Consider the following 20,498-nt stretch of genomic DNA (forward strand, 5'->3'; position numbering starts at 1 on the left):
TTAAACCATCAAAGTAGCATAATTTCTAGGTCTTTTAAAAACATATTTTTGATATATTTTTTAAAATAGTAAAAGTGATGTTTATAAAACAAAAATAGTTAAATTGGTATTTGTCTCATTAGTCCTAAACATGTAATTCATTAAGACAGAAACAAAGAATCAAAAATCTAAAAATGTAAATACATACATACCCTGCATGAACTTTATTTGGAAAGTCCAGTGTCCCTCCATAAATAAAATGCATCATGATATTCATTTCTACTGGTTTTACACTGAAAAATAAAAGGGTTATTAGCATGTATCTTGGAATAATTTTATTATATTTCATTAACATATACTTCACATACTGAAATATTATTTCATAAAAATTTTCCTTTAATAAAATATTATAAGGGAAAATTCTAATAGCTGATATTCCCTAATAGTTTATAATAACAATACATATAATATCATTATATAATAATCACTAGTTATAACTATGTATATAAATAAACTTTTAAAACCATTATTATCATGTATAATACTTTTAAAATAACGTAATGGGGCAGTTAGGTGACTCAGTAGATTGAGAGCCACACCTAGAGTTGGGAGGTCCTAGGTTCAAACCTTACCTCAGACACTTCCTAGTTGGATGACCCTGGGCAAGTCACTTAACCCCCATTGCCTAACCCTTACCACTCTACTGCCTTACAACCAATACACAGTATTGATTCTAAGAGGGAAGGTAAGGGTTTAAAAAAATGTAACTGATTGTAATCAAATCAAACACTATATGTTAAGCACTTATTGAGAAATGGCAATTGTTAAACTGGTACCCCTGAAACATTAAAGGCCAAATCTAATATTTCTGGGCTTCTGAAACATTAAAGGAAGAAGAATTCCTTTTAAAAGACTTTAAGACATTGAGTGGATTTTTAATGAAGAATCTATAGAGAATCTTATGTTATGCAAAGACATGAATATATTAAACTTAAATATTAGGGAATCAAAAGGTCAATCCCCATGTAAAATATAGATGAAGATGTTTTTTCTTTCCTTGAATTTTCCACCAGTATTTTTAAAATATTACTTCCTATATGTAGATTAATCTATTACAACTAACGTCCATATACATGCACACATTTGAGCATAGTAGTAAATATTGATTATGAAATATTCAGAGAAAAGATCTAAAAAGCAAGAAAAAGTTTGGTCAGAAAGAACATTGTTGTTTTATTTTCTTTGGTTACAAATGAACTAGTTTAAAGATTACATAATCTATTAGTTTGGATGTACTGGGGGGAAAAGCTAACACAGTAGATGACAAAATAAGAATGTAAAAATATTGCAACAGAGCTAGCAATGAGATCAAATAGTTAAAGACAAAATCCTAGGCTTGGAGTAAAAAAAATTGAAATGTAAAAGTACAGGATGAAAGTAGTATAAATGGACAGCTTTTCTTATTAAAAAATAATAATAATAAAGAGCTGGAGGCCATAGCAGACTGCAAGTCAAATGTAAGATGGCAGCCAAAACAGTTAGTTTAATCTTAGGCAGCATTAACAAAGGCATAGTTTTGGGGAAAGGGGAGTTGAGATTTCCATTGTTCCCTGCAAAGACCATGTTGGGAGTATTGTGTCTAGTTCTGGACTTGTGAAAGGAAATAAGCTTTAATGGCAGAGAACATCAGAAACATCTTTCATGGCCAGGTAGTCCAATCTATCCCTGAAAAGGAACCACTACATACATTTGAGTTTTGTTCATCATCTATGTCTTCTAGTCCACTACCTCTGAAGGTACCTTACTTCCCTCCCTCAATAGGTCTGTTCCATGATTGATTTATTCTAACATCATGTTTAAATTATCTTTGTTGTATTTCCATCCTTGTTCTGCCACCAAGGCCAAAAGGGTTATCTAAGTGATAGCCTTTCACATAATATTACATCTCCTCCCAAGTCTTTTTTTCCAACCTAAATTTCTCTGCTTCCTTCAACCAATCATTGCATAACATAGATGTGAGTCTCTGTGCCATTCTCATCGCCTTCCTCTGCCTGCTCTTTCACTGATCAGTCCCAAACCATACTGCTAAGAAAACTCCCAGGCATCTCAACAAACCTTCCTCCATCCCAGCTGGCCCCCAGCCTTGTTCTACCTAATAAGCATACATATGTAATATCAGGTTTTTTCCCTTTGTCCTTTAAATATGCTCAAACAGCAATTGCCATAGCTAGCCAACATCAGTTAGTGCTTTCTAACCCACAAAACACTTTACATTATCTCATATAAGGATGTCAAAAGAGGAAGGGATGTATAGCCTTAAGGTACACCTGATTGGTTTTCTCCAAGTAGTCAAAGGACTGCCACCTGTAGGTGGGAACAGTGTTATTCTGTTGGGCTTCAGAGGATGAACCTTGGAGAAATGGGTAAAAGTAGCAGAAAAGTATATTTAGGTCTGAAAGAAAAGCTTTCTAAAAATGAGAACTGTATAAAAGTACAATGGGCTATGGCAGGAGACTATAAAGAAAAGAATGAATAACCCAAGTATGGAGAGGGGATTCATGCTTAGGCATGGGCTGGATTTAAAGCCTTCTTAGGTTCTAGATGCTATGAAGCATCAACATGATCATCCATTTAAAGGATTAGAACGGACTTTAGAGCTCAGGTAACATCCTCTCCTATTGAATAGAGGAACACAGCTTTTAAATCACCTTTCTCAGATGCCGAACAGCCATGCTAAGAAAATAGTAGTGTCTAGCTTACTTTCAGTGATCTAGACCCTACATCCATTTATTCATAAAATACTTATATGGCAAGAATAGAGAAATATTTAAGATACAATCCATAGCCTAAAGAAGAGTATAATTTGACTAGAAAAATAACAGTTGACATTTATGTAGTGATTTCAGGTTTAAAGACCACTTCATATCCATTATCTCATTTGATCCTTATAAAATGCAAGATAAGTAGTACAGGTATTATAATCTACACTTTAAAGATGAGGAAATTGAGACTCATTGAGGTTAAGAGAGTTGACTAACTGTGGAATCTGTAATCAGGTTTCACACTCGACCCTTTCTATCATACCATCCAGCATTTTAAAGCTGATGTAGTTACTATAAGGATAGAACTTGGAGGACTTTTTAATATGGAGGCTATGCCTATATCTATCTGCCCAGGTTAGGGGTGAGGGGCAGGAAAGAAGAACTTTTTTAGTCTTAAAATTCCAAGACCTGTTCATACAAGTGGGGTTTCCCAATGGCAGGGCCAAGTCCTCATGTACCTTGCTAGTACTGGTATTTCTGGACAATGCACATAGATAATACAATGGGTAGAGTGCTGGACTTGGGATCAGGAAAACCCAAGTTAAAGTTTAATCCTAGACATTTACTAGCTGTGTGACCCTAGGCAAGTCACTTAACCTCTGCCTATTCCAGTTTCTTCAATTATAAACTAGAGGTAATAAAAGAACCTACCTCCCAAGGCTGTTGTAAAGACAGAATATCTATCATTTTTTTCCTTTTAAACCTTTACCTTCTATCTTGGTATCAATTTTAAGATAGGGGGCAGCTGGGTAGCTCAGTGGAGTGAGAGTCAGGCCTAGAGACAGGAGGTCCTAGGTTCAAACCCGGCCTCAGCCACTTCCCAGCTATATGACCTTGGGCAGGTCACTTGACCCCCATTGCCCACCCTTACTACTCTTCCACCTATGAGACAATACACTGAAGTACAAGGGTTTAAAAAAAAAAATTTAAGATAGAAGAGCAGCAAGAGTTAGGTAGCTGAGGTGAAGTGACCTGCCTTGGATCATATATCTAGGAAGTAACTGAGGGCACATTTGAATGCAAGTCCTTCTGACTCCAGGTCTGGCATTCTATCTACTGTGCTTATTAGCTGTTCCTAAGGAGAGACTATCTGTAAAGCAATTTATTATTGTGCAGTTTATAATTATTCTAAGCCCTGGGAGACAACATCTCCCAGGACTCCCTGCTACAACTTCCCCTGACACCTCCCACCTTCCTTTGTGGGAGGTATTGGAGAAAGTTCAAAGGAGAGAGTTTTGGCACCTTTTCACTCTCTGTACCCTGAACCCTGCAGAGAGCTCTCTATCCTTGAGCTCTCTCTCTGGATCCTGGCACTCTCTACCCTCTGGACTCTCTCTCAAGCCCAAAGGCTCTCAGATCTTGGGCTCTCTGTACCCTGCAGAGCTAGCTCTCGGATCCTGGACTCTCTCTACTCGGTAGGCGGAAGAGACCCTCTTTCCCTACCTAACCTTTTCCTTTCCTAATCTAAATAAAACCTAGCTATCCTATAAAGCTAAGTTGTTTTCTGATCTTTTATTTGAGCCCCGAAGGGCTCTGGTCAATTTCCCCCTGCCTGGGCTGGGGACTATACTTCCTTTCCCTTCCTCTACCTTCTCTCCTTTCTCCCATCCATCCTTCCTCCTACCTTTCCTCACATTATGCTACATCTTCTGGAATGATTTGGTCCTCTCTGGGAGTATACAAGTTCTCCAATAACACAGTAGAGAAGCTGCTCTCAATTGGATCTTGCTCTGTCCTGAAGGTCTTCTTCTCATCATCCCCAAAAACACATGGTGAAGATCAAGTTTCTGGTAGGGACCTTATAATTCAGGAATTGAAACGCAGAACAAATAGGGTTTCTAGTTTCAGATGTGCCATTAACTAGTTATACGAACTAGGATAAGCCCTTTAAGCTCTCTGGGAGGAACTTCCTCCCTTATTAAATGAGAAAATTGAACTGGATGATCTGCATTAGAGTGCTGGGCCTGGAAACAGGAAGACCCTAGCCCTGGATATTTACTAATTAAGTTACCCTGGGCAAGCCACTTAAATCTGTCTGCCTAGGTTATCTCAACTCTCAAATAAGGATAATAATAGCATCTACCTCATAAGGTTGTCATGAGGATCAAATGAGATATCTATAAAGCTCTTTGCACAGGACTTGGCACATTGGAGGTGCTTAATAAATGCTTATTTCCTTCCTTCCTACCTGCATATTATAGCTAGATTAATATTCATAATCTATTTTTCATTCATAAAAATTCATAAAAACCTGGCATTTACAAAGTTGCTAAGGACCTTCAAGCATGATTTCAGTAGAGAAAGATAAAAAGCCAGAGTAGGGGGTTATACAATGTATTTTAATTCTCTGGCATTAAATATACTTAATTTGCCCCCCCCCAAAATCAACCTTCTCACAAGATATACTACAATTAATTAACATTAATATTAATAGGCAAGTCTGCAACTTAAGAAAAATGCATGCAACTAGGCCAGCACTGTAGCACCTTGTGTATGATCCGTTACTCCTTGAGATTTCACCTGCGGCCTTTGAAGTCCTCCACAGGACCTCCTTTCTTGTGCTTAGGTTCTAATGAATGCTTTTGAAATCACCCTGCTCTTTGGCCACTGGTATAAAGAGGTCACCTAGAATGCTGATCACAATTGATTATTAGTCTTGCAAGGGGTATTACAGAGATAAGGACAATCAGGCAGTGCAGTCCAGTAGCACAGTGGGGTGTGTACACACACACACACACACAGTCCAGAACAAGGGATAGAAGAGGTGGTACATATGGGGAGAGGATGGAAATGCTTACCCCTACCCACGTTGTAAACAGTCTTCTTCCTATGCATGGTCAGCTTTGGACCATTTCCAGGAATGGTAAGGTACTATCAGTAGGCTCTATATTCTCTTGTAGGGGCTTATAAGACAAATGGGTGGTTTGGAGAGGGTCCCAACAGTGAGTTTTTCAAATAATGCCTGGATTCCCACTAGCCTGTCTTTAAAATAATGCCTCTCTTCTGGCAAGTGGATGCCCTTATTGCTATGTGTAAAGATCTGAACCTCTCATCTCCCTGCTCCCTGCTCATCTCCTCTTATTAGAGGAACTTTTTCTTATTAACATGCTCAAGCCTGGCCATACTCTACATGCGCCAATGATTCTGAATTCCTGTAGGTCATCATCCAAACTCCATCTTCCATCCCACATGACCTGATTCTTTATCCCTATCTCCCTCAATGCTATGACCCCCAAATTCCAACAAAATGCTACCCATTCTTTGTGCTGAGCTCTCTGGATTGCCTGTTCCATAGATAACAAATATGCTTTTATTTTAAATCTTCTCTACTCCCCGATCTTCTGGCAAACACTAATGACACAGACTCTCTGGCTGTCCTTTCTAGTACTGGCTGCACCTTTACTCATTACCTTCAGGCCACCAGCTGAGGCAGGAGACTCGACTTCTCTGTAGCCTTTCACGCACTTTCTTCTCCTTGACATCACTATTTCCTGCTTCTCATTTTCTTTGCTAGGATCCTCAACCAAATCAGACTTACCAGCTATGGAGGTCCCAAAGGATCCTCTTCTCTTCTGCTATCATATTTCACAGGAGGATCCCGGAAAGTCCCATGAATTTAACTATCATCTCTATGCTGATAATTTTCAAATCTACCTCTCTGGTCACTTAACCTCACATCTCCAACTGCCTTTCAGATATCTAAAACTGGATATCCAGTAGGCATCTTAAACCTGTCATGTCTAAAATCAAACATCACTTTTTTCTCCCCAAACTCTCCTCCCTTTCAAACTTCCCAGTACTCTAGGCTTGCAATCTTGGTGTTATACTTGATTCCTCACTATCCACCATACCCAATCTGTTGCCAATGGACAAGGCCTGTAGATTGTATCTCTGCAATTATCTCTTGAATCTGCCTTCTTCCCTCCTTTGATATTTTCACACGCTTGTGCAGGTCTCATTATCTCAGACCTGGAATACTCTCATAATCTACTGGTTGTTATGTTTGCTACAAGTCTCCCTGCTGTAATGTCTTCCAATGAGCCACCAAAGTAGTTTCCCTTAAGTGTAGTTCTGACTATGTAACTCCCTTTGCCCACCATTCAATAAACTCTAGTGTCTCCCTATCACCTCTAGGATCAAATAGAAAAAATCCTATGTTTGGAATTCAAAGCCCCTTATAACTTAGGCCCACCATCTAGTCTTCTTACACCTTACACTTGCCCTCCTCCCCATGTATTCTCAGTGATACTGACTGCCTTGCTGTTTCATAAACAAGACATTCCAGCTCTTGGCTGCAGGCATTTTCTCTGGTTGTCCCCCATACCTGGAATGTTCTCCCTACACATCTCTACTTCTTGCCTTCTCTGGCTTTCTTCAAATATCAACTAAAATCTCACCTTCTCTAGGAAGCCTTTCCTAATCCCTCTTAATCCTAGCACCTTCCCTATCTGAAAATAAAACTCAGAAACCTAACTACTGTTGATATAAAGGAAACTATTTTCTATTAACTAATCAAACTATTAACAATCGAACTTTTGGGAAACAACTGCTTTGTAAACTGGTAATCAGCAAGCATTTATTAAGGCTCTGTGCCAGTCACTGTGCTAAGAATATAAATAAAAGTAAAATAGAGTCCTTTCTCTCAGTTTCCAATGGGGAAATAATATATAAACAATTAGATACATACATGATACATACAATACAAATGGGAAATCATCTGAAGAGAAGGGAATGGGAATGATCAAAGAAGAGAATGGGAATGATTCTGCAAAAGAAGAGTCTCCTCTTAAAGGAAGCCAGGAAAACCAAGAAGCTGAAGTGAGGAAAAAGAGGATTCTAGGCATTGGGGATAGAAAGTGAAAGACATAGTGCCATCACATTTGAGAAGCACAAGGAAGCCAGTGTTGTTGGATTGTAGACAACATGAAGAGTGGCAGTCTGAGAAGGCTGGATACACAGGAAGGGGCCAAGTTGTGAAGAGCCTTAAGAGGCAAACAAATTTTTATATTTTGTCCTGTAGTAACTGGGAGTCACTGGGTTTACTGACAGGAAACTGGGGGTGGAGAGAGTGAAATGGTCAAGCTCTGCTTTAGGAAGGTCACTTTGGGAATTAAGTAGAGGATGGACCACAGTGGGGAGAGATTCGAGGCTGGAAGACCACCCTGCAGGCTAGTACTGGAAAGCAATGAAGATGCCAGGGTCACCAGTAAGAAAACATGTGACATCACTGTTTGGGGTTGAACAATCAGACCTGGTCAGTTGCCTGATAGTTGCTCAGATAAGATGCACAAGTGTCTGCAGCAGGAAGATTGTGATCACATGGGATCTAATAACTGTAGTAATTCTGAAGTGCTGATGAGAATACATAATATTTTGAAATATTTACAACAACTAAACTGTGAGAATAAATTATAAGTGATTTCTGTTACGGGGGGGGGGGGGGATCACAGATACTGTTAAGGAAATGCTAAATTTCAGTAAAAGGTTAGTGAAAATAAGGAAGTAGTTTTTCCTCTAATCCAAATTCTTTCTCATCCAAGTTCAAGGACTCCCTGAAACATATCCAAGAGACTCCTATCCAAGGGTGGGTTCATGGATCCCATGTTAAGAACTCTTATGGGACATGCACAGTTAGTGGGCATGGCCTAATATCCAGCAAGAGTCTACAAAAAGGCAGTAAGGTGAGGAGAAGGATAATTAGGAAAGAGTATCCATCAGAAGAGAGATCTACAATGAGATAAAGGATGAAGATGAGGGCAGCTGGGTGGCTCAGTGGATTGAGTCAGACCCAGAGATGGGAGGTCCTGGGTTCAAATCTGGCCTCAGATAGTTCCTACCTGTGTGACCCTGGGCAAGTCACTTAACCCCCATTGCCTAGCCCATACAACTCTTCTGCCTTAGAACCAATACCCAGTATTGATTCTAAGATGGAAGATAAGGGTTTAAAAAAATAGAAGGCAGCTAAAGATTGAGAAAAAGCCATTTAATCTGACAATTAGGAGATCATTTGGAGAGAGCAGTTTCAGCTGAAAGATATCAGAAGCCAGACTCCATCTAAAAAACAGTGAAAGGGGGGCAGCTAGGAGTTCATTACATTTAGAGCTAGGCCTAGAGACAGGACAGGTCCTGGGTTCAAATGTTGCCTCAGACAGTTCCTAGCTGTGTGGCCCTAAAAAAGACACTTGACTCCCATTGCATAGCTCTTACTGCTCTTCTGCCTTGGAACCAATAGACAGTATTGATTTTAAGATGGAAGGTGAGAGGGCTAAGAAGGATTAAAAAAAAGACAGCAAGAGGAAAAAAGGTGGAAGCAATATTCCATAAAGGGGAAGACAACTAGAGGGAATGGTTGGACCAAATGAGGGCTTAATTAAAGATGAGGGGGAATGATTGAGTTTGTAGGCAGCAGGGAAGCAGCCAGTAGAATGGTAGAGATTGATGATGAAAGGGAGTGCAGGAATGAAAGAAGAAGCAATCTGCTGGAGAAGATGGCTGGAACAAGATTAAGAGTGCATGTGAAAAAATCTGCCATAGGAAGAAGGGCCACCCCTTTACCTGAAAGAGGAATGTAGGAGGAGATAGTAGGGGGGAGATATTTGAGTGACATGAAGAGAGAAAAGGGAAGGAGAGAGAGAGTTCTCTGCAAAAGGCCTCAGTTTTTTCAGTGAAGTATGAGACAAGGTCCTAAGAGTGTGGTGACTTAGGAAGATGATGGTGCAGTGGGTAGAGTGCTGAACTTGGAGAGAGAAAGAGTTAAGCCTGAATTCAGTCTCAGACACTGACTAGCAGTGGGACCCTGGACAAGGCATTTACCCTCTCTAAACCTCAGTTTCCTCATTTGTAAAACCAAGATAAGAGAGATATCTATGTCCCAGAGTTAGTTGTAAGGCTAAAATGAGGCCACATATGTGAAACATTCTGCAGAGTTAAAGTGAAAACTAAATACTAGTTATTTCAACTGCTGTTATCATCAACATCACCATCATCATCATTCTGAAAGCATTTGGAATAGCAAACCCATTAGAGGCAAATATTAGGGGAACAAGCATCTAATTGGGCATCTGTCATATGTCAGGCACTGTCCTAAAGGACTGCTGCAGGGAGGGCCCAGGTGAGATGTAGGCTTGAAGATAGCAGACAGAACAGAAGTCCAGGATTGGGGTTGGACAAGATAATATTGGTGAGAGAATGGGGGAGGTGAAGAGACTCAAGTATGGAGTACAGAAATGAACTAATCCCCCAAAGGAAAGTGTAGTCAGTGTGGGGATACTGAGGTTTAGAAAGAAACTTTCCTTTTCAGAGACAACTGAAAGAGATGGGCTGAAAAAGGATACACAAAGCATCTTTTGGCCTTTTCCTAGGCTGGGGATGTTCCCTCACTTTATTCAAGCACAGTACAAACACTGCACAATAACACACATTCTTAGTCACAGGACATGGGAAAACAAAGAATAAAGGGCGGCTGAAAGCTTTAGTTATACCCACTTGACAAGGCAAGGTTGAAAGGACAATGAGTCACAGTGAAAAGTGTTCTTTAAGGGGTATTCAGCTGATTATTTGGTTGCAATCAAGTAATATAGGAGCTTTATTTTGCATATGCCAATATATTCTCTTCCTTAATAGAATGTATGCTCCTTGAGGGCCAGGAATGTTTTCTTTTAGTCTTTATATCCATAGCATCTGGCACAGGGCATGGTATATCACACATAAGTATTTAATCAATGCTTGTTAATGAACAGTGTGGAGTGACATTCTTCCCTTTGGACCTATGAGATACTGTGCAACATGATACAGTATCAAGAGTGCTAGACTTAGCAGCAAAGAAGACCCAGATTCAGATCTTGTATATGACTTAGAGAAGACATTTACCTAATTAGAGCCTCAGTTTCCTCATCTGTAAAATGGGGATAACAATATCTATAGCACCTCACCTAGAGGGTTGTTTTCAGAAAAAATGAAATGTTGTTAATCACTTTATTGGACTAAATATAAGAGAATGTGGTCGCCAAAATTAATATATCTTGAGTCAAAATGACTTTATAGTAGTTTTATTTACAAAATAGAGGGAAAGAGTAAGGTAGAGAAGTGAGAAAGAGAGTAGAGTAAGAAATCTAGCTTAATGAGCTAAATATCTGCTCTGGTGCTCCGGCAGGGCTCCAGAAGCCCAGCCGGAGGGCCCAGAGGTAAATTAGTTATCATCCACATGGCCTCCGAGAGGGATGCCTATATCTGGTGTTAATCTCTCCAGAAGTCAGGAAAGGAAGGTCAGCTTTTCCCATTCACCAATCCAAAGTAAAGAGCAGTCTCACCAAATGATCCTCCACCAGCCTTCACAACCTTTAAAGAGCTCAAACAACAACCTTACAGGACATTGCAACTACTTTTAAAGACCCTTTTAATCTTCACTTTCTGTACCTTCCCCCCACTTTCCAGGGACCAATTGTAGTTTTTAAATTTTGCTTAGGACTGCTCAGGGGGCAGACTGTTGTTTCAAAATTGTCACCCACTTTAGCACGTGGGTTGTGAACCTCCCCTACTTAGGCATTAAATAGGGTGTATACAATTCTGCTGATTAAATTTAAAAGTAGGCGAGGGGAAAGTAAATCCCATCTTCATAGGTATTATAAAAATGTCAGCCTATTGTCATCATTTTTATTAATACTCAAGAAATGGGGGCAGCTGGGTAGCTCAGTGGATTGAGAGCCAGGCCTAGAGACAGGAGGTCCTAGGTTCAAATCCGGCCTCAGACACTTCCCAGCTGTGTGACCCTGGGCAAGTCACTTGACCCCCATTGCCTACCCTTACCAATCTTCTACCTATAAATCAATACACAGAAGTTAAGGGTTTAAAATTAAAAAAAAAAGTACTCAAGAAATATTTTTAAGTAACTAAGGAATAAATAAATCAATGGAATGGCAACCATTTCCCCAAATTATGAGATGAAGGAGGAAAGAGACAAAAATGTAAAAAATCCTAGATTTTTCAAGCTAGACGATAGAATCCTCTTTCTTACAACTATATACTGATTAAAAATTATCACCATTTCAATAATACCTAAATGAAAAAGTCAGATCTAATCATTAAGATATAGTTATATATGGAAATAGGTATCAAGTGATAACATTTGTATAACCCAGTAGAATTGCTTATTGGCTTTGGGAGGGGGAGGGAAAGAAAATTAATCATGTAAAAATGGAAAATATTTTTAAAAAATAAAAATTAAGATATAGTTATGTTTTCTACTGTATAAAACTTAAAAATAATTACTAAAATAAAGAACATTACATATAACCTTGTACATGTTAGTGTTCATGAAAATGAAGCATGTAATTTAGAGAACAGATTCTTTAAACAGGCTCATGCTTAAGTAACAGATAATGATGACTAAACAAAGAAAAACAGTTTTGGCACAGGAAGGAGAAAAATCAAAAGACCGTTGAGTCTATGTACTAATACACTGGATAGCCATAAAAACAGCAAGAAATACATTTCCCTGCTGTCTTAACAGATGTTTCACTAAGCAGCATTTTCATTTTAACAGAGTAAGCCATCTATACTTTTTATCTGTTTAGAAAAACATAAACACCTACAATGTAACACCTACTGACAATGAACAATATATCTCTCCAAAGCTGAAGCTAAAATGGAAAGATTTAAAATACGGTTCAGATTAAAATGCAATTATAGACACTTAGTATCTGAAAAGCCCCTAAACAGGGAGCGTTCCAAAGAGAAACCTAAATGGTAGATTATTAATTCAAATAATTCTGTGCTCTAATAGGATTCCTAGAAACTAAGATCTGTAAACCTGTATGTAGTCAAATAACTATTAAATGATTTACCAACACTTGCCTCCTCTTGGTCTTGATGTCTTCCCCATAACATTTCTTCTGTCATTCCCACTCCCCCTCACTTCTCTTTACTCTCCAAGTGTCTAATGGCTTCTTCCCTACTATCTACAACATGTTTATGCCACTGACTCCTCCAAATGCCCTCATTTAATCCATCCCCCTCTCTCCTCCCTTTTGTGGCTAAACTCCCTGAGAAGGCTGTCCACAATAGATGTCTCCTGACCTCATCATTCAATAGAACTCTCATCTGTAGACTACTGACCTTCTTTTGGTCAAACTTAATGACCTTGTTCTTAACTGTCCTCCTTCTTGACCTCTCTGCAGCCTTGGACACTGTAAATCAGTCTCTTTTTGATATTCTTCCCTTTGGGTTTTCATGACCTGACTCTCTAAGGCTCCGTCCCTACTGAGGGCTGGGAGGTTCTACCCTGAGTCACCTCTTCTCCCTTTATATACTCTTTCAATTGGCGATCTCATCAGATCTAAAGCCTTCAACCATCATTGCACCACATAGACAATTCTCAGATTGATTTTTCCAACTCTAATTCTATTTCCTCTGCTGATCTCCAGGCTCACATGTTCACTAACTACTGGACATTTACTAAACATGTCCAAAACAGAATTCAACACTTTCCCCCATGAACCCTTCCCTCTTCTGAAGTTCCCTATTAGTGTCAAAGATGGTGCCATCTTCTCAGTTTCCCAAGCTCACCCATGATTTCTTACTCTTTCATTCTATAGCCAATTGACCGCCAATGCCTCTCAAGTTTACCCTCTCCTCCATTATAGTCCATCCTCTATTCAAATGTCAAAGTGATCATCCTAAAAGGCAGATCTAACCATGTTAATCTCCTACACAAGAACCTGCAAAGGTCCCTGTCACCTCTACAATCAGTTATAAAGTACTCTGGCATTCAAAATAATTCATAATCTTGCTCCTCCCTACCTTTCCTGTCTTCTTACACTTCAGATCCTCCCCACAAACTACCACTATCACCTACTCTTATCATCCAGTGACACTGGCCTCCTTTCTGCCCATTGCACTCTATCTCTTAACTCTGCTTATTTTAATTACGCCAAATGCTACATAGCTACACAGACTAAACTATAAAGATATATTGAACACTATCAGGTTTCTACAGTGTGTTGTCTGGATATACAAGTGTATTTGGGCCAAACTTTTATCTACTAAACTACCAAGTATTTACTGCAAATAGCAAAAGGAGTAATCAATGCTGAAGATACTATTACATAAGATACCATATTACATTGAACATTCTGTCAAAAGAGACTCATAAAAAGTGCTATGTAAGCAGCATTATCTGCAATGATTTGCAGTCAAACTGCCGATTGCTGTTCCCATTTGACCTGCAAAAACTATGCTTACCCTTGAAGAGTGATGTGCTCTTGGGAGCTTTCAGCCCAACATCCACTCAGCATTGCTGCAAAATAACGAGACCTGGCACATAAAATAGCCCTAAGAGGGAGGGAAGAAAATAAAGGAATATTATGTCTGCATTGTGTGAAATTATTTTATTATAAAACTCTTTATATCTGTTGTGTAGTGACATTTAAAAGTTCATATTTTCAATTGACTACCTTTTCAGAGTGAGATATATATTTTATAATACTGAAAATTACAAGCATGTGTTTCATGCTATTAAACTAATTTTGACTACTAAATTACAATAATTTTTTTCTTTTAAAAATCTTGAAAATCTTGAAGGCCCTTTGACAATAACAATTAACAAACAGAACCAAGAAAATAATATCATCAATAAACCAAAATGATTTATTTAGTGCTATGTTTCAGGAATTCTGTGAGCTGTTGGTGATACAAAGGCAAAAATGAAACTGTCCCTACCTTTGAGGAACTCACATTCTATTGAGAAGACAAGATACATGTATTAAGATGTATTCAGGGGAAAGCTAGGTGTCTCACTGGATTGACAGGTAAGCCTAGAAATAGGAAGTCTTGGGTTCAAATCTGGCCTCAAGACACTTCCTACCTGTGTAACCCTGGGCAAGTCACTTAATCCCCAATGCCTAGCCTTTACCACTCTTCTGCCTTGGAACCAATAAACAGTATTACTGATTCTAAGACAGAAAGCAAAAAGATTTTTTTTTTAATGTCTGGACACATTGCACAAAAATCTCTCTGGGCCTTGATTTCCTTGATTGTAACACAGTGATAAAAACTGCAGAGTTACTATCAAAATCAAATGAAATGAAGAATGTAAAGCAATTTATAAATGTTAAAGTACAAAAATATCATTTCTGATCACACTTTGCAATATTAAATGACAGAAAACCATTTTCTTTTTGGATTTTCCTCTTACTCAGAAAAATGATACCAGGAACATAGTATAGAAAATTAAATTTAACTAGTACATTTCTGCATAAGTACATCCAAGAGTCCACTAGAGCCTAATGGCAAAAGGGAACAAGGAGTGCTTTATACTTCCTCTTTGGTTCACAAGGGCTCAATCATGAACACAAGGAAAATTCTTTTATCTCTTTTACCAAACAAAAATAAAAATAACTTAATAGGAATATGTTACATCTTCTGAAACTGGTATTTTATATATTCTTATAAAAAATGAAAAACAGAGTGATCAACTAAGATGTTAGAGTAAGAGGCTACTGTACAGCCCAGCTTCGCATGCAACCACTCCATCAAAGATCTAAGAGCACCAGAGGAGGGAGAGCCAGGATGGCAGAGTGATGGGGAAGAGGTAAAGGAAGCTCGGTCCTAGACCCAAACTCCTCCAAAGAGATCTAGAAAATGCAATGGATTAGCACAGGAAGAAAGAAGAAAAATTTGAGGACATTGGGGAAGAGATCTAGCCAGGAGCATGCCTTGTAGAGCAATGCAAGGCAATGAATCAGGACAAGAAGAGGTGTCAGGCTTCTTGATGGGGCACCCCAACAGAAAGAAGTGTCAAATGGCAGGTCTAGTATCCATTGTCCAGTTCTGGGACACAAAGATCCAGGGCAGACTGAGGAGACTACCTTTACCCAAAGACGGTAGTCCAGGATAAGGAATGACTGACTTGTACTAAGAGAGGAACAAGTTCAGAAGCTAAGTAGCTTGACCCAACCATACCACTGCTGGATTTGTACCCCAAAGAGATAATGAGGAAAAAGACTTGTACAAAAATATTTATAGTCGTGTTCTTTGTGGTGACAAAAAAATTGGAAAATGAAGGGATATCCTTCAGTTGGGGAATGGCTGAATAAACTGTGGTATCTGATAGTGATGGACTATTGTGCTGAAAAGAATGATGAATTAGAGGAATCCCATGTGAACTGGAAAGGTCCATTCCAAGTGCTCCTAACTACACCAACAGCAATAAAAATAGCAGAGAAATCTGCATGGATATATTGTTCCCATGTAAAGAGAGTACAATCAGTTGAAGTTGAGAATCAAGAATGAGAAAACTGGACAATTAGACAATTGGACAACTAGGCAAAAAGGGCATTATTTTCAAGGACAATGGACAAAAACTGGAGACTATTTGAAAGGATACTGTACTACAACGAAGACTGAATTTTTTCAAGGACACCAAACTTTGCATTTAAATGAGAGGTTTGATTTTTTTGTACTTAAAGGTTTGTATTAGAATGTAATGGTAAGGATATAATTTATGGTTTAAAAATAAATCATAATGATATAAAAAACAACATATTATGACCCTGGGCAAGTCACTTGACCCCCATTGCCCACCCTTACCACTCTTCCACCTATGAGACAATACACCGAAGTACAAGGGTTAAAAAAAAACCATATTAAATAGGGATATTAATAAATTAATAACTAGTGAATAAATATAATACTTAATGAATAAAATAATAAATGATGAATTAATTTTAAAATAATAATAGATATTAAGAATATAAAAATATAAAAAGAAAATATTAAATAAAATATCTCACTTCAGGGGGTATTTTTATATCTTCCTCAAAGGGAACCTCAGTGGGGTATTTATATCCACCTGAGGGGGAAATGTTATTGTATGTATATTTTTGTATATAATGTTGTTGCAAACATAGTAACCAAGTCGAATTTGAATTAGTTTTGTTTCTGTAAGAGTATGGTTAAAAGTGTTATTTTTATAATTGGAAATATCTGTAACTATAAATATCTGTATAAAAATGTGTGACTTGCCTTTTGTAAAATGTTTTACATTCTTTCTTTCTTTAACTCTCCCTGTTTTAATTTTAGAATACATTTAGTTAGGTTAAAAGATTCACTGGGGAAGAATACTCTTCCCAACAAACCTCAGGGGGAATGTTGTGAGGATTTATTTAGCTGTCATTAAGAACAGGTTTCAGGAAAAGAGAAAGGGTTTGTCCACTTTTACACTATCCTCCCCTTTAAGAAGGAAAACACACAGCATTTGCAGTGGGTTCTTTAAGAGACCTAGATAAAGGAAAGGCAGCTAGAGAATTCTGGGCCTGTCTCTTGGACTTCCTCTAGAGAGTAGGTGGCTGGATCATTCCTCTGAGGGAAAAAGAAGATTTGTTTGTTATTTTGAGAGTTTGATTTGAGATTGGAAATACATACTAAACTTAGAAGTGAGTTTACTGAGAGTTTTTTCCCTCCAAGTCATAGGGGGAGCTGAAGAGCAGTTTTTGTGAAGTGTTATAAGAAAATGTAGGAGTTTAGGTTAAGTAGCAAAAGAAGACAGAGCTGACAAGCAAGGCTTGAGAATTCTAATCATGGAACTCTAGTCAGAGGAGTGACTTTTCTCACTGACTCTATATAATAGCAGTTGGCTTGGAGGAGTTAACTGTCTGACTGAAGAGCCTGTGAAAGTGGGGTATCTCTTACTTCAAGACCATCCAGCAAGTCAAGAAGCTCAGGTTGAGAATTGAAGTATTATCTTGTATGGTGGACATTGTTAAAAAGGAATAGAGAGGATGATAGAAATATGTACATGATGTGTATAATCTCTATGATCTGATCTCCTGATCTGAGATCAGATCTTTGTTTCTTTCTTTCTATATCTCCTCTCTTACTATATAGATCCCTATTAGATCTTCCTTCTAGATATTACAGGATGACTGGTATGTGGATCTTAGGGATAGTATGGATGAAGTAGGAATCAGAGCCTTAGGCCTAAGCCAACTGCAGTTGGTGAAGGAGGAACACCCACTCCTCTCACACTAGCTGTTGCTATAATTTATCCCTCTTCTCCCTGACAGTTTTGGTTGGTTAAACCTGTCAGTGACTTCTTTCTAACAGTTGCCCAGGTTGGGATCCCTTGAGAGGTTAAGTAGATAGTTAACCTCTCTAGGCCCAACCTAAGGTTAGATTGATTGTTAATAGGCTATTGATTGGCTTTGGAAACGATTGAGATCTGACTACATAATTAATCCTCCCTTCCTAAGGGCTGTGATAGAATTACCACTCAGGAAGGTATTTTTTGTTAAATCACTGTATTATCTATTGATAGGGAAAGGATAACAAGGTACTAGGTTTGGGATTGGAAACCCTATTGCTATATTTGACTACTCAGGTAATTGTTGATCAGGACTGGAGACTGCTTAGGCTAGTAGAGGCTTGAGGTCTTCAACCTCTCACTATCCCTGACCTGGCCATAGCCAAGCCAGAGAATAGAGAAGGCTATTGATGTAGATATGGATTGATGATCTGTGTATTCTCTCAGCTCTACTACCAATGATATTGATGGCTCTCTAGCTCTCTCAGTCAAGCACAGGATATAGGTTTAGGTTCAGGTCTACCCTCTTCTTCCACCCTTCAACCACCCTTCACCTCCCTCAGTTCTTGATCCAAAGATGTTTGCTCAAGCCCCATCTCTGAGTTCTGAGACCCCTCTCAACTGTAGTGCTCAGGGGGTACTTATACGGTGGGGGCCAACTGATGTTTGCCCCTGGATCACAGCACCTGAGAATATTCTGAATCTCTCAACTGTCATCCGTGTCAGTCAAAGTGGCATCCAGCTTATCCCAGATGAATGATTTTAACAACATACAGATATAGTCATCTCCCTGACTTTATCCAGTAGACTTACCTTGCTGAGTTACCTGTGTTCCTGAGTCAAGTTGATACATCTGTGAAGCTGTCCAAGGACATCTTAGTGAGAAATCCTTTTCCCTTTGACCAGCCAGTCTTTGCCCAGCCTGTCTGCTGTAGATCTTAAAAGTAGTAATTTCCAACCCTCAAGCCCTTGTCTTTACCAATAGTCTTAAAGTGTTAGCTAGCCCTTCTCCCTTCATTACCAACTCTGTTTAAACATTAAAACGACTTTGTATACTTCCTGGTGTTCTCTCCTCCAAACCATCAAGAACCCACAGATCTTATTGTTTCCCTGGCTAGTTTGGATTTCAGTTAAACTGTCTGGTATCTCAGCTGCACTGTTCCTCTCTCATTCCCTATCTATTTCCCAAATCCCCTGTGAATTTCATTTAGTTTATTTATCACATCCTTTCCCTAGTGGGGTCTGTGTATATGCCCCACAGTGTGTATTCCCTTGTGTAGTCCCAGTTTCTCAACTTCTAATAACAGAAGTGAGGTGACAGTTTGGATTAGAGTAAAGGCAGACTTCTGAAGAGAAACTGCTTCAACTTCTCTCTCAAGATTACAAAATTACTATGAGTTACTTTAGTTCATCCCTTTAGCATAGCTTAATAAGATAGAAGCTAATATTTTTAGTCAGAGAGTATATTAAGTGTAGTGTCTATCTTGGTAGACAAAGAAGAAACTCCGTGAGGAGTAAGATTGGGGGGTTGTTTTATTTAGAAATCTTAGTGTTAGATTTAAGACATTCCTATCCTATTCATGTCTCCTGTCTCCTGTCCCTGCCTCTCTTCATAGAAGATAAATAAATTTAGGTTGGATCAAATTGCAGCAGGCCTTCAATCCACCATGTGTAAGAATAGTTCAGTTTTTCAGCTTTAGCTGTATCAATAGCAACTTTAGCTCAATTATAAAAGTTGCCTCCAGCCCTCTATCAACCACGAGTAAATAGGTTAACAACATAGCAGTTTTATTTTAATTATTACAACCTCCAGGAATTGATGCAGAGTGAAATAAGCAGAACCAGGAGAACATTGTACACAGAGACTGATACACTGTGACACAAGACTTTTCTACTAGCAGCAATGCAATGACCAGGACAATCCTGAGAGACTTAGAAAAAACACCACTACTCACATCCAGAGAAAGAACTGTGGGAGCAGAAACACAGAAGAAAAATATGATTTATCATGTAATTCGATATGGATATGATTAGGGTTTTGATGTTAAAAGATCACTCTACTTGTATAAATAGATTTAGCTCATTTTCATTCGTTCTTTAGACTTTAGCCACCAGGAATAATGTCACCCCACCCAACTTGGAATTAAGTAGGGAGGATGAGGTCTGTGACCCACATGTGATAATAAGTGACAAATCAAAAACAAGTGACTGCCCCCTGGGCAGTCCAAAACAGTGTTGAGGCTGCCATTTGCCCATGTGAAACCGGAGGTAGACCCAGGAAGTGATGAAAGCTGCTATCTTTTAAATAGGATGGTAACTTCCTGTGTGGGGTTTTTGGTGCTTTGAACTTGGTGTTGAAGGAGCTCGAGTGAGTCCTCAGACTGCTTCCCTTTGAATTGTCACGTGGCTAAGTTAGGCTGACTCTCTTTCTCTTCCCTTAGCGTTTCTGGAGGCTTTAGCCTCAAAAAGGCCTCTCTTCTTAGAGGAAGCCTTGTGGCTAGAAGCCTTGTTTAATTAACCTCTGTGTCCCCTCTGTTGGGGCCTCTGAATCCCTACCTGGTTTGGATCTCTGGTCTGGGCCAGAGTTTCTCTCTCTCATTTCCCCTACCTTCAACCTTCCT

At 38.8% G+C, this 20,498-nt stretch overlaps 1 protein-coding gene across 1 annotated transcript in view; it reads right to left on the reverse strand.

Annotated features, from left to right (window-relative positions):
- Window positions 1-20,498, reverse strand: part of BTBD8 (BTB domain containing 8) — a 159,779-nt gene that overhangs the window by 90,781 nt on the left and 48,500 nt on the right. The window contains exons 5-6 of the mRNA XM_044674836.1: window positions 14,040-14,129; window positions 192-272 (exon numbers count right to left, since the gene is read on the reverse strand). Coding sequence (XP_044530771.1) covers window positions 192-272; window positions 14,040-14,129 — 171 coding nt within the window. The remainder of the gene's footprint in view (window positions 1-191; window positions 273-14,039; window positions 14,130-20,498) is intronic.

This window comes from Gracilinanus agilis, chromosome 4, assembly GCF_016433145.1.
Source record: "Gracilinanus agilis isolate LMUSP501 chromosome 4, AgileGrace, whole genome shotgun sequence".
Classification (NCBI taxonomy): Eukaryota; Metazoa; Chordata; class Mammalia; order Didelphimorphia; family Didelphidae; genus Gracilinanus; species Gracilinanus agilis.